Source organism: Penicillium crustosum (genome assembly GCF_028827405.1).
Source record: "Penicillium crustosum strain IBT 35664 chromosome Unknown utg000004l_segment0_segment0, whole genome shotgun sequence".
Classification (NCBI taxonomy): Eukaryota; Fungi; Ascomycota; class Eurotiomycetes; order Eurotiales; family Aspergillaceae; genus Penicillium; species Penicillium crustosum.
This window is the reverse complement of record NW_026623125.1, coordinates 1,061,963-1,083,022: the sequence shown is the minus strand read 5'-3', so window position 1 is coordinate 1,083,022 and position 21,060 is coordinate 1,061,963. Positions and strand designations below refer to the sequence as shown.

The window sequence follows — 21,060 nt, the reverse complement described above, 5'->3', positions numbered from 1 at the left end:
GTATAACTGCGACTCAGCCACTCCGTAAATAACCACAGCTTTCTCATATGCATCCCTCAGAGCTTGCGCATGACATGACCCTAGACTCCATGAAAGAAACACTTTTGTGCCTAAGCCTGGGTGGTATTTTAGGGGCAGCAGCGGCAAGGATAATTCAGGGACGCCAAGATGACCTCGATGAGGCGATTTGGCCCCCTACAGGGATGAATGCAGCCTTTCTGATAGGCTAACTTCGCGATAATCAACGATGCCAACTCCATCGTTGTGGGGGCCGGGTGGGGAAATACGAGATAGGACCCTAATTTTGTTTGCCATGCTTGTCTTCAGCCGCAAACATGATCGCAGTTCATATTTCCAACCTGATCTTTATGGCCTTGTGATTTGGGCTCGGAATTCCCCACCATCAATTGCAGGCGAACTGCTTCTACCCTGGTAGGGATACGAGTAGTTCATTTCTTGGCGTTTGGCCCCCGAAGGACAGGCATACAAAGGTTTTGATAAAAGCTCATCCTAGAAACACCAAATGACTTTTACGCTGATTTTGCTCCAAGCCAGAATTGAGGAATAAATCCAACCAAGCACCCTTACGCACCGTAGTTCGTCGCGTTATCTCATCTTCATGTTGAGTATATCGCACAAAAGCTCCACCACAGGTCCTTAGGCACAGGTTGTCACCATGCCCGGTGTTGACAGTAACCAGACAACCCATCGATATGAGCCTGCTTGGATTTCTGAAGTTGACTCCGAGCCACAAACCGCGACCGCCACTGAATATAAGCGCCATGCAGTGTACTCGCGCAAAGAATGGCTTTGGGAGTTGCTAACTTCGATTCTGGCCCTGGGCCTCCTCATTGGAGTTGGCATTATCTTCTGGTATATGGACAACAAGCCCCTCTCTGCCTGGCATGCCGTCATCTCTCTCAACGCGACAATTTCTATCCTGACAACTGCATGCACGGCGGCGTTGATGTACGGGGTTAGCGCATTTATTGGGCAGTCTAAATGGCTTCACTTCAAGAACGGGCCTCGAAAGCTCACTGACCTTGAAACCTTTGACGAAGCGAGTCGTGGTGCTTGGGGATCTTTCCAGCTGCTTATTATGCTGCTTACTACCGTGACGTGGAATATAGCTACCATCGGCGCACTAATTACGATCTTGCGGCTTTCTTTCTCGGCATTCGCACAACAGGTGGTTCTGATTAAGCAGCGGGACGTCATATCTTCTGCCGGCACAGCCACATTCGGATATGCGTACAATTACAACCTCGCTGCACAGAATCGCCTTTTTAACTCCCGTAGCGGTAAGCATTGAACCCTTAAACAACTAAAATCACAATTGCAGCTAACATTCTTCGGACTAGAGAGCATCCCGCAGGATCCCAGTTTACAGTCCGCCATCTACCAGGGCATATATGGTATCAACACCACAGAACCTTTCAACTGCCCCGGGAGATGTCGCTGGACCGAATCATACATATCACTTGGGTTTAAGTCAGAGTGCAGAAACGTCACCCGGGAAACATTGCAAACGGCCACCTGTGGGGGTGGTGAATATGCGCTGCATCGATGCAATATGACAACACCAGGCGGAGTTGATGTTGCAACTCGCTTTTGGTTTACCGATTTAGCGACAACATACTATATGAATGTATCCTCCACGCTGAATGCCCCCAAAGGTGGGTTGTCGGATACATTTCCCGAAATCGCGCGGTTTGCAATCTATAGATCGACCCCGGATAGCAACTTTGTGGTGAGCAACGTCAACATCACAGAATGCTCTCTCTTTCTCGCGGTCTACGAGTACACAGGTGCCCAGGCCAATGGTAGTGATTTCTCTGTGAACAGGCGAGAGGTCGATCTCGGACTGAAGAATCCCTGGATGATCACCTCCAAACCAAACCAGGGCATACTCCAGCAGGCGCACACCAACGAGACAACAACTAGCGGTGGTATTCATGTTCCTGCGCTTGAAATAAACTTCCCCGGTCTCATCGCGCTGGTAAACTTCTTGGAGTCCACGACAATGGTTACCGAGTGGGTTGAGGGGAACTTCGCCAATACGAACCTTGGTGTCGCTGCTGCTCTAATTGGTGACGTGGACCTTGGAGCCCGGTTCAACAAAATGGCGACTGCCATGACAGACTATCTGCGGTATGGTCCGAATACCCAGTCTGCGCATGGAGAAGTGATTCAGAGCGAGGCATTTGTTTCCATTCGCTGGTGGTACTTCGTTGTTCCCGTTGTAACTGAGGCGTTAGCGATTTTGTTCGCCATCTTGACTATCTTTAGCAATCGTCAGAGCCGCCGTGTCCCTCTGTGGAAGTCTTCGACGCTTGCTGTGCTAGCTTGCGAACATAAGGAACAGTTTGGGCTCCTGCAGAGTACGGCCAAAGATCTTAAGCAAATCGAGGACGAGGCTGAGAAGGCTGACGTAATGCTGCGATAAGATCAAGCTTGAGGTAGTGTAGATGAGTTGCGAAAAGGCCAATTATGATAGACAACTCTAGTTAATTAATACAGTGCGTTCAGGTTGACCTAGATAGATCCGCATCTAGGCCCTACTCTGGAAGGGTGTTCAGAATGCCAATGTAATTCGGAGTAATGAACATGGCATTGCGGTTCTTTTCATGCTGGACCTGTGACGTGATTCTTAAATTTTGGTACACTACTTACATTTATACCGCCAGGTTGATTCTCAGTACAGCAATTCTGGCAGTACCTCTAAGCGAAGCATATGTGCTGTTGATTGAGTAATATCTATGAAATTGTAGAATCTAGACTCCGAAGCGGAACTCCCGCACCTTCTTCTGGTAGTAGAAAGATGCCAACAATCCAGTGACACCAAGAGCGAGAGGCATAGCAGCCCTAGCCTTGGTCTTAATGATCCTAGGGATTGCAGAGCCCAGAAGGAGGATGCTGTTTCCCAGGGCGAGCTCAGTGCCGTAGTCCTTGTTCTCCTTGATCAAATAACCTGGCAACATGGTCAGTTTCACAGAATTTTGGCACGTGACGGCGAGGGTCTTCACTTACCAGAATAGGCATATGATACACCAAGCCCAACACCGGCAATCAAAGAAGGCGCTGATCGGGTTCGCAGAAAGCCAACGGTACCTCCAATAGGCACTAGTTTTGGTCAGAGATATCTGAGAAACTTGTCTCGTAGCGCGCGGTACTTACGAAGGGCGGCAAGGGTGAAGGAAGGATGTTCAGCCATGATGATAGTTATGCGCTTGATAATCTAGTCCAATGGTCTAAAGGTTCAGAATTTAGGAAGCTGTCGAGTGACAGGGGCAGATCTCGGGGCCGAGTTCCGATGAGTCAGCGGGACGCAATACCTCGGGGTCGGGGATTCGGGAACGCGAGCACCGAACTGTTTAAGCCGAAGTCATACAACATATCGTACGACAATCACCTAATATTCTCAGTGGATATGCTGTTTAAATTCTCGAAGTCCATTCCGAATTCAAGTAGTTATATTGAGTGCCGTAATTACGAGGAGCAGAGCCAATTCTTACATCGTGCAATGCCATATAATGATTTTATACTGACGTTACACACGCCAACAACCCAACCACCTCGGCATTCCCATTACTGACTTCATGATCCTGCCTCATATACACCCTGACACATACGACCATAGGGTGTGGAAAACAGGGCTTCCCGTCCGCTCAGCCGTACTTAAGCCACACGCCGGTGAGTTAGTAGTTGGGTGGGTGACCACCAGCGAATCCTCACTGTTGTATGTTTTTGTTTTTGCTGTTTACTTTACTTCTTTGGAAAGTCCCTCTTGTCGCCCTACTCTTCAGCCCATTCAGCCCATTCACCTGAATGCCCTGAACACCACTATTCTACACCTGAATATCCTGCACTTCCCCTGAACTGCTGACTTGTCCTTCCCCTCCCGTACTGATTGTTCCTCACTACGTGTTGTTGCAGTCATAACTCTTTGGTCTGGTCTTGGCTACAATTTTTCTCAGGAAGTCGTGACATTATTTACAATTGGAAATTGAACGAACGATTTATAACTTCAATGTTTTATCATTTTTTTATAATTCAGTCAAACTGTTTTATCCCAAAAAAAAGAAGAAAAAAGCCGACCGTATAATCTTTCTCTCTCCGCGCCTCGGAATAACTCCCACTTAGGAACAGGTGAATGTATAGAGGAGTAAACACCGGGATTGGTGACCCATCTAAAAGCTGCCGACCTCAAAACATGGCGTTTGCAAGGACCGGACCGTTCCCTGCTAGCTCGGCCATATCAACTGATCTGGGTTTTATGGGAGGGTCAACCCAATTGTCCGGAAGATGGTCCCATACAGAATCAACAGAAGACTCGATGTGGGCTGTCCGCCAATCTGATTCCCTGTCCTAGTGCCGCAGAGTCACCTGACGGGCGCCCCCTCCTTTAGTTGAGAGATCACGTCCCTTCATTATGAACTACACGAACATTTGTTTGATAATGGAATCGATATCATTCAGTGGCAATAACCATGGGCTTCAGGTTGGAGATAACCGAGGATTAATCAAGGCAGAGTTTCATTTGCCTCCGGGTAAGTCAGGAACGGAAACGAACAGGTCGAGGCCGACTGACTAATTGCGCTTCCCTCTAGTGCGACCAGAAACCCCGCCTAGCCCTTTGTCAACAGTGCCATTCACACGCGATCCAGACTTTGTCCATCGCGATACACTGCTTGATCAGATCCATATTAAAAGCTCGGTCGCGGGGTCGAGGATAGCGCTTATTGGCCTCGGCGGTATTGGGTAAGGGCATTGCGGTTTTTACATGGTCTATTGCTTACAACTCGAAGAAAATCCCAACTTGCAATCGAATACTCCTACCAAGTCCGATCAACATCACCGGCAACATGGGTTTTCTGGGTCCATGCGAGTAATAAAGCCCGATTTGAGCAAAGTTTTCGGGACATCGCGGACCAGGTTAAAATCCCGGGTCGTCAAGACCCTAAAGCTAACATTTTCAAACTGGTCGAAAACTGGCTCCGGGATGAGAAGATAGGAAATTGGGTTTGTATCCTTGATAATGTCGATAACGATCAGCTTCTTTGCTCAGCTCCGGTAGCAGGCAAGGGTGATCCAATTAGCGCCAATGCATCGACAAAACCACTCTTAGAATATGTCCCTAGGAGCCGAAATGGATTTATTATCATCACGAGTCGAACCAGAGAAGTTGCATTGAAGATGGTCGACTATAAGGGTCTGATTGAGGTTGAAGCAATGGAAAGCCCTGAAGCGCTGGAACTTCTCCAAAGAAAGCTTGATCAAGCAGAAGAATTCCCAGAGAGCCAACAGTTAGTGAACGCGTTAGAGTTCATGCCACTAGCGATTGTGCAGGCCGCTAGCTATATCCGAAGCCGGAGGCCTCGCTATTCAGTATCACAATACCTACGAGATTTCCAACGCAGTGACCGTAAAGCAACAAAGCTTCTGGAAATAGAGGCCGGTCACCTCTATCGGGACTGGGAAGCAAAAAATTCAGTTCTAGTGACATGGCAAATTTCCTTCGATCATATACGCCAGCAAAGGCCATCTGCTGCGCAGTTGCTTTCTCTTATGAGTTTCTTCGATCGGCAAGGAATACCTGAGAAGCTTATCCGGTATCAGCCTGAGTCCAACTACATATCAAGTTCAGAATTTGCAAGTGACTACAGTGACGGGGAGACATCTGAGAGTGATTCAGGTCCCGATTTTGAAGATGACGTCGCAATACTTCGGGACTATTCATTTATATCTATAAGTGAAAACAGTACCTTCTTTACGATGCATCGGCTGGTACAACTGACTACGCGCGCGTGGTTAAAATCTCATGGAAAAATAGATGAATGGAAGGAGCAATTCATTAGCACTTTATACAATGAGTTTCCTACTGGTGGATATACAAACTGGGCGAGGTGCAGGCCGCTCTTTCCTCATGTCAAATCCGCAATGACACAAAAGCCAGCGTCACCTGAGTGTCTACTGAAATGGGCCATGTTGATTTATAGAGGTGGATGGTATGCGTTGGAGATTGGAAACATTGCGGATTCAAGAGAGATGGCATTTCAATCAAGATATCACAGAATTATTTTGTTAGGTGAAGAACACGAAGAAACCATCGATAGCACACAAATGTTGGGGACGGTATACCGAGCTGAGGGCCGATGGGAGGAAGCCGAGCAGCTCGAGTTGCAGGTGATGAAGAGTCGCAAGACGAAGCTCGGCGAGGACCATCCCGATACTCTGGTTAGTATATCCAACCTAGCATCGACATACAGTTCCCAGGGCCGGTGGGAGGAGGCCGAGCAGCTCAAGTTGCAAGTGATGAAGAGTCGCAAGACGAAGCTCGGCGAGGATCACCCCGACACGTTGACTAGTATATCCAACCTAGCATCGACATACAGTTCCCAGGGCCGGTGGGAGGAAGCCGAGCAGCTCAAGTTGCAGGTGATGAAGAGTCGTAAGACGAAGCTCGGCGAGGATCATCCCGACACGTTGACTAGTATATCCAACCTAGCATCGACATACAGTTCCCAAGGCCGGTGGGAGGAGGCCGAGCAGCTCAAGTTGCAGGTGATGAAGAGTCGTAAGATGAAGCTCGGCGAGGATCATCCCGACACGTTGACTAGTATAGCCAACCTAGCGTCGACGTATAGTTCCCAGGGCCGATGGGAGGAGGCCGAGCAGCTCGAGGTGCAGCTGGTGGAAACAAGCAAGACGAAGCTCGGCGAGGATCATCCCAATACGCTGGCTAGTATATCCAACCTAGCATCCACATACAGTTCCCAGGGCCGGTGGGAGGAGGCCGAGCAGCTCGAGTTGCAGGTGATGAAGAGTCGCAAGACGAAGCTCGGCGAGGATCATCCCTCCACGCTGACTAGTATGGCCAACCTAGCGTCGACATACAATTACCAGGGCCGGTGGGAGGAAGCCGAGCAGCTCCAGGTGCAGGTGATGGATACTCGCAAGACGAATCTCGGCGAGGATCATCCCTCCACGCTGACTAGTATGGCCAACCTAGCGTCGATATACAGTTCCCAGGGCCGGTGGGAGGAAGCCGAGCAGCTCGAGGTGCAGGCGATAGAGACTCGCAAGACGAAGCTCGGCGAGGATCATCCCGACACGTTGACTAGTATAGCCAACCTAGCGTCGACGTATAGTTTCCAGGGCCGATGGGAGGAGGCCGAGCAGCTCGAGGTGCAGCTGGTGGAAACGAGCAAGACGAAGCTTGGCGAGGATCATCCCAATACGCTGGCTAGTATGGCTAACCTAGCGTCGACGTATAGTTCCCAGGGCCGATGGGAGGAGGCCGAGCAGCTCGAGGTACAGCTGGTGGAAACGAGCAAGACGAAGCTCGGCGAGGATCATCCCAATACGCTGGCTAGTATGGCCAACCTAGCGTCGACGTATAGTTCCCAGGGCCGATGGGAGGAGGCCGAGCAGCTCGAGGTGCAGCTGGTGGAAACGAGCAAGACGAAGCTCGGCGAGGATCATCCCGATACGCTGGCTAGTATAGCCAACCTAGCGTCGACGTATAGTTCCCAGGGCCGATGGGAGGAGGCCGAGCAGCTCGAGGTGCAGCTGGTGGAAACGAGCAAGACGAAGCTCGGCGAGGATCATCCCGATACGCTGGCTAGTATAGCCAACCTAGCGTCGACGTATAGTTCCCAGGGCCGATGGGAGGAGGCCGAGCAGCTCGAGGTGCAGCTGGTGGAAACGAGCAAGACGAAGCTCGGCGAGGACCATCCCGACACGTTGACCAGGATGGCTAGTCTCGCTGTCACCTGGAAATATTCTGCTCGCAATGCTGAAGCAATCGACTTGCTACGAAATTGCATAAATAAGCAGCAGCAGACGCTTGGCCGGCATCATCCAACAGTTTTATTCAACTCTGAAACATTGTTCGAATGGGAAACGGATGCGATACTGTTAGCTGAACTGGAACGAGGAACTGATGAGGAATGGGAAACAGATAGCGAGTAGGAATGAAGGAGTTGGATATCGATCCATAGATATTATACTTTACGCTCAGGTATTTTATATCTACCATGCATTGTATACTTTATATGTACTTCCCAAAACGATCTTCTATCCTGTATTGGCTGAGCGCACATTTCTTAAAAGGCTTTGGTTGGCCTTATCGCTCTTATAAGCATCGCTACCAGATTATAAGATAAGTAGAGAGAATCTCGTCAATGCGCTCAGAGTGTGCTGCTAACTAGATGCTTATATTCTTAGCAAGATTATTATGTGTACATTATTGAACATGCTAGCGCATGATCAGGTCTTTCAATACGATTCAATACTTTAAAATAAATGAAGTCGGAAATGTACTAGCTTATTTTGACTAGTGTTCGAGATTTTACAATAGCGAAGTGGTGAAACTGATATCTATCCATCCTGTAATTGATTGATGCCGTACCCCTCCGAGATCCTGTTTCTATTTCTCAGGTCCTGTAAACAACAGAGGAGCCGAAAAGTAAAGCTGACGATCCTCTTCCGGAGAAATTGTTGTCGTATACCGAGCGGAAAGGATGGCGGACCCACATGCGGCTGCTCCCGAGCCCCCTGGCACAACCGCGCCAGGAACGACAACGACCGACGCGTTGGACAATCTTAATTCGACCACCGCACCGCGCACCAGATGACTGACCCGACCTAGGGAGTCACGCAATACTAAGACGGTGCTGACCCAGGTGCGTGACCACTAACGAACCCTCGTATTTGCGTTATTTTACCTTCTTATGAACCTTTTTTAAAAGATTTTGTTGATATAGAAAGAGTGATTGTTGCCAAAAGTGAAAACGTCAAATCCAGGTAGATTATGGCTAGTATAAAAGCCCGAAAGATACTTCAAACCAATATGACACAAAGAGTGCGCATGGTGCCGCGGCTGGCGCTCTACCTAACTAGCTAGTCTCATCTGTAAAACAGCAACCGTGGCCACGGCCTAACATTTCTTCCACCATGTTACGAATGTAGGCAATATGGACAACAAGGGGTTATCGTTACGCATCTGCCATAAAATACCAGCAGTGCTGCCCATAACCATCACTGTAATCAATTTTGGGAAAATGCCCCGGCTGGACTTCTTCACAGGCTTTTCCAGAGCTGCATCCATCGCAGGTAGTGGGAGATATTCCAAATGAGGACCACCTCTTGAGAAGCTGGCATAGAGTTTTGCCTTAAGTTTGTCACTAACCCAGGGAACAATGTGACGGGCTGCAAATTTGAGAATCCAGGTATCTTGCGCTTCATATCGTGTAATCTGACCGGAAAGGTCGACCACTGTTTCTGCCCGAGGTTTCTGACCAGTGACATACTGATTGAAAACCTCGGTCAACTGCTCAAGGGATGGCATGGGGTTCTCTTTTAGTAGAGGCACGAGACCATTGGTCAAACGTGCGATACCTTCATAAGCTAAGTTGCCACCTAATCCAGGGTTGATTGTGGACTGCCAAAATGAAGAGAGTTAGTTAAATGGTGTACTCCCAACAGCTATTGGGTGTTCGCAGGAGATCCCAACCTTGTGAACGGAGTCACCCATTAAAACTACCCGGCTATGACTCCACTGTTTGATAACGCCCTCTTCTAGGGGTACCATTGTGCCTTTGACTCGGGCATCCCAGAGATCCTTCACAGTATAGCCAGGGCCTACTAGAGAGCTTCCATACCTCTGGATCGTTGCATCTGCGTCCTCATCCGTGAATCGAGGGCAGTCGGGGGTTCTCGTAAGTTTGGAAGCCTTAACAAAAAGAAACCAAAACACAAGTCCATGCACACCAGCCGCTGAAACTGCAGAGTAGTTATCATAGTACACGTTGTGAACCATGGCATCGGGTAAGAACTGCTTCTCGGGATCGTTCCGGGAAACAGCAAAGATGCAGTCGTACTCGCTTGTAAATGCTATATTCAGAAGATATCAATTAGAAGGATTCTGTGGCTAGCAAAGAGAAAGGCCGAACGAACCCCCGTTAATCTCCTTGGCGAGAGACTGATTCGTCACGCTAATTTTGTCGGCCATCAACTTTCTCACATTGCTGTGGATTCCATCCGCACCGATCAGGATGTGACCCTGATGCTGCTTGCCATCCTCGGTGGTGACAATAACGCCCTCTGGGGTTTCTTCATATCCAACGACAGCAGTTCGAGCATGCAGCTTCGAACGGTCTTGGACATGGCTGTGTAGCACCTCCAAAGCTTTGCATCGCTCCATGAAGATAATGGGGCGTTGAAGACTATATAATGCGCCCAAGAAAGTTACAATATTAGCGCATCCCTTTTATCGTCCACTTTCATCACCTGTTGCTGGCAAGTGATAATTATATATTGACCTACATTTCATTGATATCCGCTAGGACATGGGACTCCTCAAAGCAATGGCCGTTTCCATCATAATGGTTTCGACGCTGGAGAGGTATAACCTGCTTTTCAATATCTTTCCATACTCCTAGCTGCTCTAGGATCCGTATGGTATGCGGATGGATTCCGATAGAGGCACCCAGTTGTGTTGCGAATTCTCCCTTTTCAAAAAGCTCGTATTCGATCCCGGCACGCTCAAGAGCTAGGGCTAGGCCTAGACCCACGAGACTCCCACCAGCTATGAGGACTTTGAACTGACTTGCGTCTTCATTGAATGACGCCATGGGTATAATTGGTCAGAGGCGGGAAAGGGACTTGAAAAAAGACGTAATATCTCGTTTGCTCAACTTGCATAGTTGTAACAGCGATATATAGCGCGTAAACCCCCCCCTTTATCTTTGACATTCCGACGGCCATTCATCAAAAAGTGGGGAATACACACGGATCCCGACATTGTCTTTTTACCCCACCCGCTTTGCGCTTGTATCAAGACATACCAATGGTTTTTGACTTTACTTACACTTGATATTGCCGTCTTAGTTCGCCATGGAAAATAGAAATTAGATCCTTTAAAATAAATACATGTACTTGTGTTTTCTCTCATTATCTCGAGGGCGAACAAAGTCCTGAATATTGAGATATCACGTGCATGTACCTTTTGTATAGGCGTACCATACAAAGGATACCTAAATTCTAGACTTCATTCAAGGTGAAAGTTTGGCCACATATTGTGAAACAGGTCCATCCCGCGCGGGTGGGTGGGATGGGCTGGGGTGGGGTTGGGAAGACAATTAATTCTGACAATACGATGTTGTAAATGTACGTGGGGAATACAGAGAGAGTACGGAGTATAAGGTGAGGAAACGCACGGCTAATGCAACATTATTTTTGTTCAATTGAGGGACAATGCCATTGTTGACATTTTATCTTGAGACTACTCCGTAATTTCCACCAGTTCGTCTGAATTCGCTTGTCACGGAGTAAGCCCCATTAAAGGGGAGCGTTACAATCTGACCACAAACGGGCTCGAGCGTTGGATTCTGGGGACGCTACTCCGTACTCGGCCCTGCGCTTCCGCCCCTAACCCCCCCCAAGGGGTTAGGGCCGCACCACTCAAACATGTTTTCACTTGAAACATAATGTACCTTTTTGTAGGGAAACCCATACAAAAGATACAACAAGGAAAACCCTTATATCTCAACCGTAATATCACCTAGGTAGGAAATAAAGCTCGTTCACAATACTTAGACGATATTTACATATATTAAAGATAGAGTATTTCATAGATAATTCGTTTTTATAGTAGTGGCTAGGGAGGAAGTTTTCATACTATCATCTTTTGGCAGGGGTTTTCAATTTCTAACTCTTATATAGTAACTAATACTTTGTCATTAAAAAGAAGTGAGTTTATCATTTATAAAGTAGACTTCATAAGGTCTACTTATATTCGTAATATCCAATATTGTGGTAGCGATATAAGTGTTCAATTCAATCTACCTTTTATATAAGTTTCCCTATAAAAATTAAAGGTATGTTTTAAGTGAAAATGTGTTTTACGTGCTACGGCCTAACAGCGTGTGAGGGCGTTGGGCCAAGTACTGAGTACGAAGTACGTACAGTCGCACCTCGTTAAAACGGACCTAACGTTTTTTATAAGTAATCACATGATTTTGGAAGAAAGTGCTGTTTTGCTTACCGCCCACGTGCCTACTCCTGCCTTAATCCTTCATTCCGCATTTTGCCTCAAAGGGCCGGTTCTGGAGAACTGGGGCTGGCTCCAAAATGGGATTATATGATACAAGACAAGAAATGACCTCGGAAGATCCGTCGACCTTACATAGCCCAAAATGTCTTGGAACCTTGGAAGGCCCCTGTGTTCCCAACCTTTGTAATTCTGAAGGAGTCGCTCTCTGCCGATCCCTCCATTTTAATGAGGTGTGGCTGTACTCTGTACTCCGTACTCTGTACCTAGTCTCGACTCTTGGAGGAGCCTTAGTTTCTTTTGGTTATTTTTAGTGGGCTGTCACTAGATACCGTACTTTGGCGCCCATTGGTGACTTGTAGATGCTCGGCACCGTTACTGGACCCGCCACTGTATAGCTCAGAACTCTATACTCCGGAGCTCAGAGCGGAAACAACTCCTCATGCCGCTAATGAGACAGCTCAGTCCCACTAAAAGATCTATCCAGTAGACATATTGGATGGACACTGGTGGAGTAGGCCCCACTTTCCATCTCCCCGGTCTAACGGCTATACTCAAGTTAGAGTAGTACGGAGTAGGTGAAGCTGACACAGATCTTCGGAGATTACTCAGGATAGGAAAATTAAGGTTCGGCACCTCCTAATTGTTTAGAACGAAGGTTAAAGATTTGTGTTGATAACAAAATTTATTGATTTGCACATGCGGCATGAGAGTAGTGCACAAAAGTACCAAAAATTTGCAGGATACCTGTCACAATATATGTTTCATTCTTTTTCGATCTCACAAAACACAGTCCTCCATGATTTAAACCTAGGAATTCGCATGTCCTGACTCTTAAATTTTAACTCGTGAAATGTTCAGCGGTTGATGTTAAAAGAGGCCTTTGACTTTTCCAATGGCCACCATGTCGCCCTCTACTGCCGACCTAAGCATAACAGCAGATGAGCGGTACCTACAGTCGCTAATCTACGGTCTAATCATCAGCACGGGGATCCTATCCATGATAGTGTGTGGCTTAAGAGTAAGATCCTGGCGAAAGGACTCCGCAAATACATGAAATCTGGTGGAATACGGGACATGAACTTATTTTGCCTGCAGCTTTACACAAGAGTATGCATCATCAAGGTGTTTGGATTGGACGATATTGCTGTCTGTATCGCATTGGTATGTCCCAATTCCATCCATTGGGGACATAGACAACCCGTTAGGACTAACAGAGTTAAATAACAGGTTATAACTCAAGCCTTTAATGGTCTAGGAGTTGCCATTGTATATTATGGAGAAGGTAAACACTTCAGCAAGGTGTCTCCTGAAGATCGAGCAATGTGGCTCAAGGTAGGATCCAGATAGCTCCTTTGTTGCTGAGCACGCTGTTGACCTTGGAAAAAGCTGTACTACGTGGCGATGTGCATCTACCTTTACGCCTCCTTGTCCGTCAAACTCAGCTTGTTGTTATTCCTTCGACGGATCTTCGTCAAACGTAAGTCTTGCGCTAATCACACAAGATCCCGATGGTAGGATGACTCGGCACTGACCACAAATCGCCCCATGTTTAGGTTGGATGAATTGGCTCACTATGGGCATGATTATCTTCCAAATCGCTTTTTCGGTATCCGGTTCTTTCGTTTTGGCATTCCAATGTGACCCTGCAAGGTACACGAAAAGTCTGATCTTCGCGAATGTCTTCCAACATATATTAACCAGCAAAACTACAGGGCTACCTATGACTTGTCTATCACAAATCCGACATGTTACTCACAATTTAAGCTATTTCAGATCACATTATATCAGGCGGTTCTTATCTTCGTTTGCGATGTCATCATCCTGATTGCACCACTGGTTGTTCTATGCGGACTACAATTGCCTACGAGAAAGGTCATTGCTTTGATGCTAATCTTTGGGTCAGGTCTGTACACACCGCGTTATAAGAAAGCTTTAGAAATACTCATTTTAACCTCAGGTATAATCGCTTGTATCTCTCCCGTCGTCCGTTTCAGCACATTGGATTATCTGCGCTATGGCACAGCAGATCTTACATGTGAGCACACCCTACTGCAAATTCTTCTTCCATACTCGGTGGCTCGGTTATACTAACGATCAACCACAGACGACTCAGCATCATCCCTATACTGGATGGCCATTGAGTTCAATTTGGGCCTTGTCGCAGGCTCTCTCTCTTCTCTGAAACCGTTGCCTATTTTCCGCCGATTCGGATCCACCATAAACTCGGGAGACAAGGCATCGACCGGCGCTAAGTCCCACGAGCTTTTCAATATGGAAAGCAGCGAGCCCGCGATTCCTAAGAAAAGAAAGATCAGTATGGGAATGGGAACGACAATACTGCAGGACACTGTTAATGAAAGCCAAGAGAACATTATTCATGCGACAAACGGAGACTACGGGCAACGACGTGCTGAATGTTGAATTTCCTTTCTATAATTTGCCCCCAAAATGGTCGTGCGACCAAAAAGACAGTTAAATGCAATTATTATTGGGGCAACGCGTCCCACGGTCCACCTATGTCTACCTTAAGATTATATTGCAACCCTCGGCCACTTCAAGTTCTTTGCAGCAGATGTATGAGCTGCTTCGTCGTAGGGGCTTTTCTGCGATCCCTAGGGAGACATATTCCTCGATGGGCAACCCTGACGGGGATATTGATTGATGTTGCAGAATCTGACAAAACGATAATGAGGTGGATCCAGTCACAGGTGAGAGGTCATAAAGAGGGCTGTCGTAAAATAATTTCCGGCGGAACACCATTCCGACCAATAGGCGCGCTATTGCTCATGTACTAGTGGATTTCACGACGGAGAGTATAAGGTAGGTTCGATCTGGTGTACCGGAGTTCGAAGACGGTCTCATAAAGGTGGTATAGTAGGGTACTCATAAAGAGCACCCACCTTTCTGATACTCTCTCCTTAAGCAAGCATCCTCATCCAATGAATATCCACTAGTCCTGCGAGCCCCTTTCATTATTTCATCGTAACAGGAGGATATATGGTAGGTTCGATCCGCGCCGACGGGAAGGAGAATGCGGCTCTGAATGAACTCAAATCCCGAAGGTTCCCAAGGTTGGAAACGCCACATTATGTAACCTGTAAGATTACCTTGGGTTGAAGAAGGCACCTAGGTACCTACCGTATGATATGTTGTTTTTATTTGGAACGGAACAACAACCTTGTCTCCTCCAGGGCTGTTCTGAACTCCAATGATCAAATCTTCAATCCAAGCTGGGTCTGACAGATCAGATTGGAGATATATTTGTAGTCAAATAATTGCGCAACGTCTCATCTTTTGAATCGTAAGATGGCTCCCCATCACAAGTGTGTCTCATGTGTGCATTTTCGTTGGCAATAATCGTCATCGCGTTGGCAGTCAATCAGCGAAGAGGGTAGAAACACAGGTTCATCGGTGGCGCGTAGAGTGGTTTCTGTGGCAAGCGCTAAACCTTGGCTGGTAAAACGGTTCTGGGCTGGACGGGACTGTGGGTGAGGCACTGATCACCGGCGCGGGCCGGATTCTCGATGGTGTGGTGGAGATCATTCAGTCATGCAGGCAGTTCCACTCCGAATCATGGTGCACTCCGCATCTTGGTGGGGATTCTGCGATGGGGATTACTGAGACTCACATGCAGATAAATCAATTCCGTGGACGTGGTGACAATCAAAACATGTAAAGTTTGCGTGGAGAATGATCAAATTTCCTCCATGTTAGTAGCAAGAACTCCTCATCGTCAGGCATTACCTTCTCACTAAATTCACGCTCACCACCTTCCTACCACCCACAAACGCTCTGGCCCGTCATCGGTGATTTGAATTAATATTCCCAACTTTTACAAACACCCTTCATTCCCCACTTGTTCTTCAGTTTCCGGGCATCCATTTTTGCACTAGGAAATTTTTCATCGCATTACCTTCTGGCTAATGCGACCAGGGGAAATATTGTGAGCCTTTTATCCGTCGATGGACAGCGAGTACCGGAAGAAGAATTTCAGCGATCATCGTCATGTGAATTGTCAATGAAACACAATCAACCGCCGGTCAAATCCCGGGCCAAACGATAATGCATGGCCAACTCATGTGGCATCGACTTGGTCAAAAAGATGGTGTCACCTCCACATTCCACCATAGTCATTTGCTTCCCCCTAAATATGCATTTTCTGAATCTTCACATGCGGGGAACATGGTCTTTCCAGGAATTATCTACGAGTTTTGAACTTTACATAAAGAAGAATTGAACACCAGCCACAGCGTACCCAGGTGTATAGCGTCCAGGGTTCGTTTCACTAGGTTAATGCCCAAAAGCCTGATATTGGCCTGGCAGAAAAATAAAGATACCTGAAATACCATTATAGGCCCCTTATTAAGCAATATACCCTGGTTCTACCTGCTTTAGGCGGGAAAGTAAATTGAAGCTTTTGAGCCCATGCAAAATTCAAATATCTGTAAAGTGCAATTGTAAACACCCTAGAGCTGGAGATATATGAATTTTGGATGGGACAAAAGCTTCATTTTTCTATATACCGGGCATGATAGTTGTTCCATGCCGAATGGTTTACAGTACAGTGTATATTGAGGCCTAAAAGCGGTCTAATATCAGGCCCCTAAAATTTCATTATGCCAACTCCGTGACCATCTTCAATTCGCGCTGTCATTAATACAGATGCTACAGACGTGTTCATAGAACCCTGTTTATCCATCAGTCCGTGCTACTCCTTCACTGCGCCACTTTCACTGCTCTATAATAGAACCTCGGGAGTGAGCGTGCTCCAAATTATCGTCACATCATTATAATCTACATTATCATTATCATCGAGGTTCCTACACCAATGTGGTTGGTACAGCACCAAAGCAGCTATGATCGACGCAGCCCGCTGATGTTGCAAACATTGAGATGACAGCACATCCCTTGCGTATGAGCAACACGGAAAGATCGAGCTACAATTTGTCAGCCTAGCGGTTTCAAGGTCACACGCCATCAGAGCAGCCTGGCAATAGAAGAGGCAATTAGACCACAGTAAATCTTATCAAGGTTTCAAGTGGGTTCTCAAGAAGTGGAACATTCTACATGTTTGTCCCAATACCTACATATATATATATACATATATAAAGTTCTGATAGCTGCATAACACTTCGACAAGGTGACTGTTACTTAATGTGACCTAATAGGGACACAAGCTTATCTACATCAAGTGATATGACAGAAGTTACCCAGCTCAATCATGTGTTTGTGTTTCCGCTCTCGGCTAGATACTCAAAGGTAAGCTAGAGGAGCCATCCCCAGGTACTGAATAGGCATAGTCCGTCTCCGTCAGGCCATAAGATTAGACTTCCACGTAAAGATGGTGTAGATAAGAATAAATCGCGCTTTTCTGCCTAGGTCTGCATCAAAGGAAGGGGTGGCTTCAACCGTCTCCACTCTATCACCCCTTCCCGTTTGAAATATGTTAGACTAGCATTGCTTAATCCGAAATACTTGCACCTTATAGAGACCAATTCCCCGATAACCTGGAACTCTTAGATCCACTCTAGAGTTACACGACTAACTAGTCAACAACTAGATATATTTCCTCAATTTTACGTAAGATGTTGATTTCAAATATAATCTTCTCGACAAATGCAATAAACGGGGCTTTGAAATTAAATCAACATCTATAACACTGCCTTCATCATTGAGAAAACACCGGAAGTGGCGGAGCTTAAAAAATGCTAGTATGAAACTGTAACGGAGACTTTCGATAACTTGGCCAGCGTTCTAGCCTTCATGGAATTTTACCCGTCCTCTCTTACCACGTAACAGACATCGTGACTGCCCAAAGGTTTATACGTTAGGATCAAGACAGTTTAGCCGTAGTCTGGATGATTGATATTGGGGCAAATGCTACCTACTCAAAAAGGTAACTGTGGTAAACATGAAAGTGAACCACTTAGTAGACCCAGTGTAACTTCGCGCTGCGATAAAAGGAGCCTTCCTCGCATATTACCTTGCTGTAAATTGACCCTGTCAAGCCACAAATATCCTTCGAGTGGCTCATATCTCGGAGATGCCGTCAATGTGGCAGTGGACTGAATAACTCGACCTTCCTATAGGTAGAGTTCGTATACTGTAGAGCTGGCCTGATCTATCACTTCTATAGCATTACCAATCTGGCCATTCTCTTATGACAAAGTGCCTAATGCCATATATACTACGGAGTAGAAAAATTTCAAATAGTAACACGGTCCCACATATTTGAGCCTTGCATCCGCATAATGCAGCGCGCCGTACCTTAGAACCTACTAAGCCCTGTGCCCCTTTTTTGCTCCACTGCGTTGATTGAACTCCAAAACTCAATGATGCCCAATGAACTTACCAATGTGCCCGGGTGGTGTCTCGGCGCGATCCTGATAAGAGGAAACAGCTCAAACCAGACGATACTACGCCTACATTCCGGATGAAAGGGGCCTCTGATAGCTTTTTATGTTGTAGTTAGGTGCTGTGATACAAACAAGGGGCGGCTTTTATTTATTTGTTTTATTTTCTGCTGAACCGCACAATCCGATGATCCTTATATATAATTTTGGGCGCCCTAGTCCGGAACTTAGAGGATGCTTACGACGACTCTCAATTGAGTATGCCGATCATGGCTGATCTTATTAGATTCAGTCCACTCACACTACACTATGCCTACTTTATTCTTACTCCAACCATCTGTAGTATCATATTCTACACGGCCCCGACGCAGATCCATGGTCTCCACTATGTTGACGCTTTGTTCATGTGTTTTAGCGCCATGACGGGGACTGGGCTGAACGTGGTACGTCTGCACAACTGATGGTATGAAACCCGGGATTTATGGCTCACTTTTTCCGAAGATGGATCTATCCACATTGGGATCTTTACAGCAGGGCACCCTTTTTGCTCTTCTTATTCTCGGCCATGCTTTTCCAATATTCGCTTTCATCTCGTTGTTGCGTGCCATGTCCTTCCGAACTGCCCTGAAAGATGCTCCAAGCGAAGAAAAGTGTGACCAAGCAGTGTCCCAAATGCCGATAGTGCAACTTCAGGAGCAAATGGGCTGTGAAAAAGAGGATTCGTTGCCTGCGAAATTAATAGACAAGGCAAAGATCAGAATGGCAGTGAAAGAAGTTCAAGCAGATACAGGATTATGGAATGGTCATGAACTTTCTTCTGCTACAAACCAACGACATCCTGATGAGACCCAGCGAGGTTCTCTCGTCGGCGTGAATAACAAAAAGAAACACATCGGAGATTGGAAGGCACACATTCGAAGCCAAATTTCTTTGTTCAAGGGCATGGTACAACGATCAGCCAATCATCTGTCTTGCAGAGATTCAATCTGCTGCAATACTCCAGACGGGATCAAGTATATGGCACTTTGTTTAATAGCAGGGCTTGTCATAATATACTTCATCGGCTTCCTCATTCTTGGTATCGTGACCGTGGGCCTATGGTCAAAGTTCGTCCGCCCAGATATTCCACGGGAGGATAAAACCTCCCCTTTTTGGGCAGGGGCATTTCTTGCTACATCTGCGCTTTGCAACAACGGGATGTCCCTCATCGATACTAATATGGGCCCTTACCAAAAAGAGTGGGTACTTATTTCATTCCGAAAACTTATTTTTCAACGTGCTTTATTGACACAGCCACCAGGCCCTTTCCCCTTCTCGCCTGCGGCTTCCTCATCCTTGCTGGAAATACCCTTTTCCCCTGCTTACTGCGCTTCCTCATCTGGGTGTTGAGAACGATGTTGCCAAATAATGAAACTTGGCAGTTGTGGCGACGAACTTTCGATTTTACTCTCTCCCAACCCCATAAGGTCTGCGCTTACTTGTACCCCACCTGGCATACATGGTTTGTATTCGGTACAATCATTCTGCTTAATGCCCTCATGTGGGGTGCGTTCGAGATTTCTGCTATTCATAATGAGGAGATTCGCTCTCTTCCAATCAACTTCCGGGTACTGGATGGGCTTTTCCAAGCTCTAGGTAGGTTCATCACCATTCCCTGTTGAATAGAGCTGACACAGAAGACAGCCGTGCGTGGTGGCGGGTTCTCTGTTGTCGCATTCGATCGCTTGCCACAGGGATTGCTCATTCTATATGGTTCGTTTCTCACTCTCCAAAAGGGAAAGGCCAGCTTTGACTAGACAGTTTACTGATTGTATTTGATTTAGTCTTCATGATGGTAGGAACTCATATTTTGCTCGGCAACGGTATTAGTAACTAACCATGGAGGTTGTAGTATATTTCTGCCTTCCCTGTCTCGGCCGCCATCAGGTATGACTCCCCCCAATCTTACTAATTGGGATTGCAGTCTGACATATAGTAGCAGCACAGAGGTTGTGGACGACTGGCCGGCGGAGCAGCCTCAAAAAGAATCCTCTCACCCGCGATTGGCAAGGTTTCCTCACGGCCGTTTCGTGTACAAACAACTTCGCTCTCAATTCAGCCACGATATCTGGTGGCTCTCCCTTGCTATCCTCCTCATAACAATCATCGAATCTGGTCACTTCACAGCTGAACCTTTAGCCTTTTCTACATTCAACATTATTTTCGAAGCTGTGTCTGCATACAGCTGCGTCGGTGTAAGTATTGGTTATCCCGGCCAGAGTTACGCTTTTTGCGGTGCATGGCATACACTTAGCAAGTTATTGCTTATCGCAGTTTCATTGCGAGGAAGACATCGTGGTCTGTGCGCCATTGTTAATGCCGATCCTTCTCTTCAACCACGGGGTATCAGTGGAACACAGAAGATACAGCCAGAGAAGGATCGGTATGCAAATATCAGCGAAACTTCACTTGGTTGCGTTTGAAAATGGTCACTCTTTACTAAATAATGTTATTTACTCTTGTTTTAATCAAGACAAGAAGGCACATAGAATTTTTATTATTCGTACAAATTATGATGAATGTGTTATTACGAAATAAAGTGTTACGCGAAATGAGCAAGGGGTGTCATATTACGCTATTTTGATAACAGGATATTGACTTCCAAACATT

At 46.7% G+C, this 21,060-nt stretch overlaps 6 protein-coding genes across 6 annotated transcripts, besides 2 other annotated features; 4 read left to right on the top strand and 2 right to left on the bottom strand.

The window, feature by feature from the left end:
- Positions 1–676: 676 nt before the first annotated feature.
- On the top strand, positions 677–2,446 carry N7487_009470 (DUF3176 domain-containing protein; the record flags this gene model as incomplete). Its single annotated transcript, XM_056877200.1, has 2 exons — positions 677–1,301; positions 1,362–2,446. 2 exons carry the CDS (start codon positions 677–679, stop codon positions 2,444–2,446), a joined length of 1,710 nt encoding a protein of 569 aa, XP_056725780.1.
- Positions 2,447–2,774: 328 nt separating this feature from the next.
- On the bottom strand, positions 2,775–3,214 carry N7487_009469 (TMEM14 family protein; the record flags this gene model as incomplete). The annotated part of the gene is made up of 3 exons (XM_056877199.1): positions 2,775–2,971; positions 3,031–3,123; positions 3,178–3,214. The coding sequence occupies 3 exons, from the start codon at positions 3,212–3,214 to the stop codon at positions 2,775–2,777; spliced, it is 327 nt and encodes a 108-aa protein (XP_056725779.1).
- Positions 3,215–3,610: 396 nt separating this feature from the next.
- Positions 3,611–3,734: a sequence feature (Protein overlapping with rRNA (N7487_009468, KAJ5395165.1) was converted to a misc_feature.).
- Positions 3,735–3,824: 90 nt separating this feature from the next.
- Positions 3,825–3,940: a sequence feature (Protein overlapping with rRNA (N7487_009468, KAJ5395165.1) was converted to a misc_feature.).
- Positions 3,941–4,459: 519 nt separating this feature from the next.
- N7487_009467 (uncharacterized protein) lies at positions 4,460–7,974 on the top strand (the record flags this gene model as incomplete). Its single annotated transcript, XM_056877197.1, has 3 exons — positions 4,460–4,550; positions 4,611–4,761; positions 4,809–7,974. The coding sequence occupies 3 exons, from the start codon at positions 4,460–4,462 to the stop codon at positions 7,972–7,974; spliced, it is 3,408 nt and encodes a 1,135-aa protein (XP_056725777.1).
- Positions 7,975–8,941: 967 nt separating this feature from the next.
- Positions 8,942–10,637, bottom strand: N7487_009466 (FAD-dependent oxidoreductase; the record flags this gene model as incomplete). The annotated part of the gene is made up of 4 exons (XM_056877196.1): positions 8,942–9,445; positions 9,518–9,897; positions 9,961–10,229; positions 10,330–10,637. 4 exons carry the CDS (start codon positions 10,635–10,637, stop codon positions 8,942–8,944), a joined length of 1,461 nt encoding a protein of 486 aa, XP_056725776.1.
- A 2,322-nt stretch (positions 10,638–12,959) lies between these two features.
- Positions 12,960–14,479, top strand: N7487_009465 (uncharacterized protein; the record flags this gene model as incomplete). The annotated part of the gene is given in 6 exon segments (XM_056877195.1): positions 12,960–13,061; positions 13,154–13,219; positions 13,286–13,390; positions 13,402–13,535; positions 13,771–14,093; positions 14,163–14,479. The coding sequence occupies 6 exon segments, from the start codon at positions 12,960–12,962 to the stop codon at positions 14,477–14,479; spliced, it is 1,047 nt and encodes a 348-aa protein (XP_056725775.1).
- A 4,397-nt stretch (positions 14,480–18,876) lies between these two features.
- Positions 18,877–20,873, top strand: N7487_009464 (uncharacterized protein; the record flags this gene model as incomplete). The annotated part of the gene is made up of 6 exons (XM_056877194.1): positions 18,877–19,649; positions 19,712–20,046; positions 20,095–20,163; positions 20,235–20,245; positions 20,303–20,337; positions 20,390–20,873. 6 exons carry the CDS (start codon positions 18,877–18,879, stop codon positions 20,871–20,873), a joined length of 1,707 nt encoding a protein of 568 aa, XP_056725774.1.
- Between the last annotated feature and the right edge of the window lie 187 nt (positions 20,874–21,060).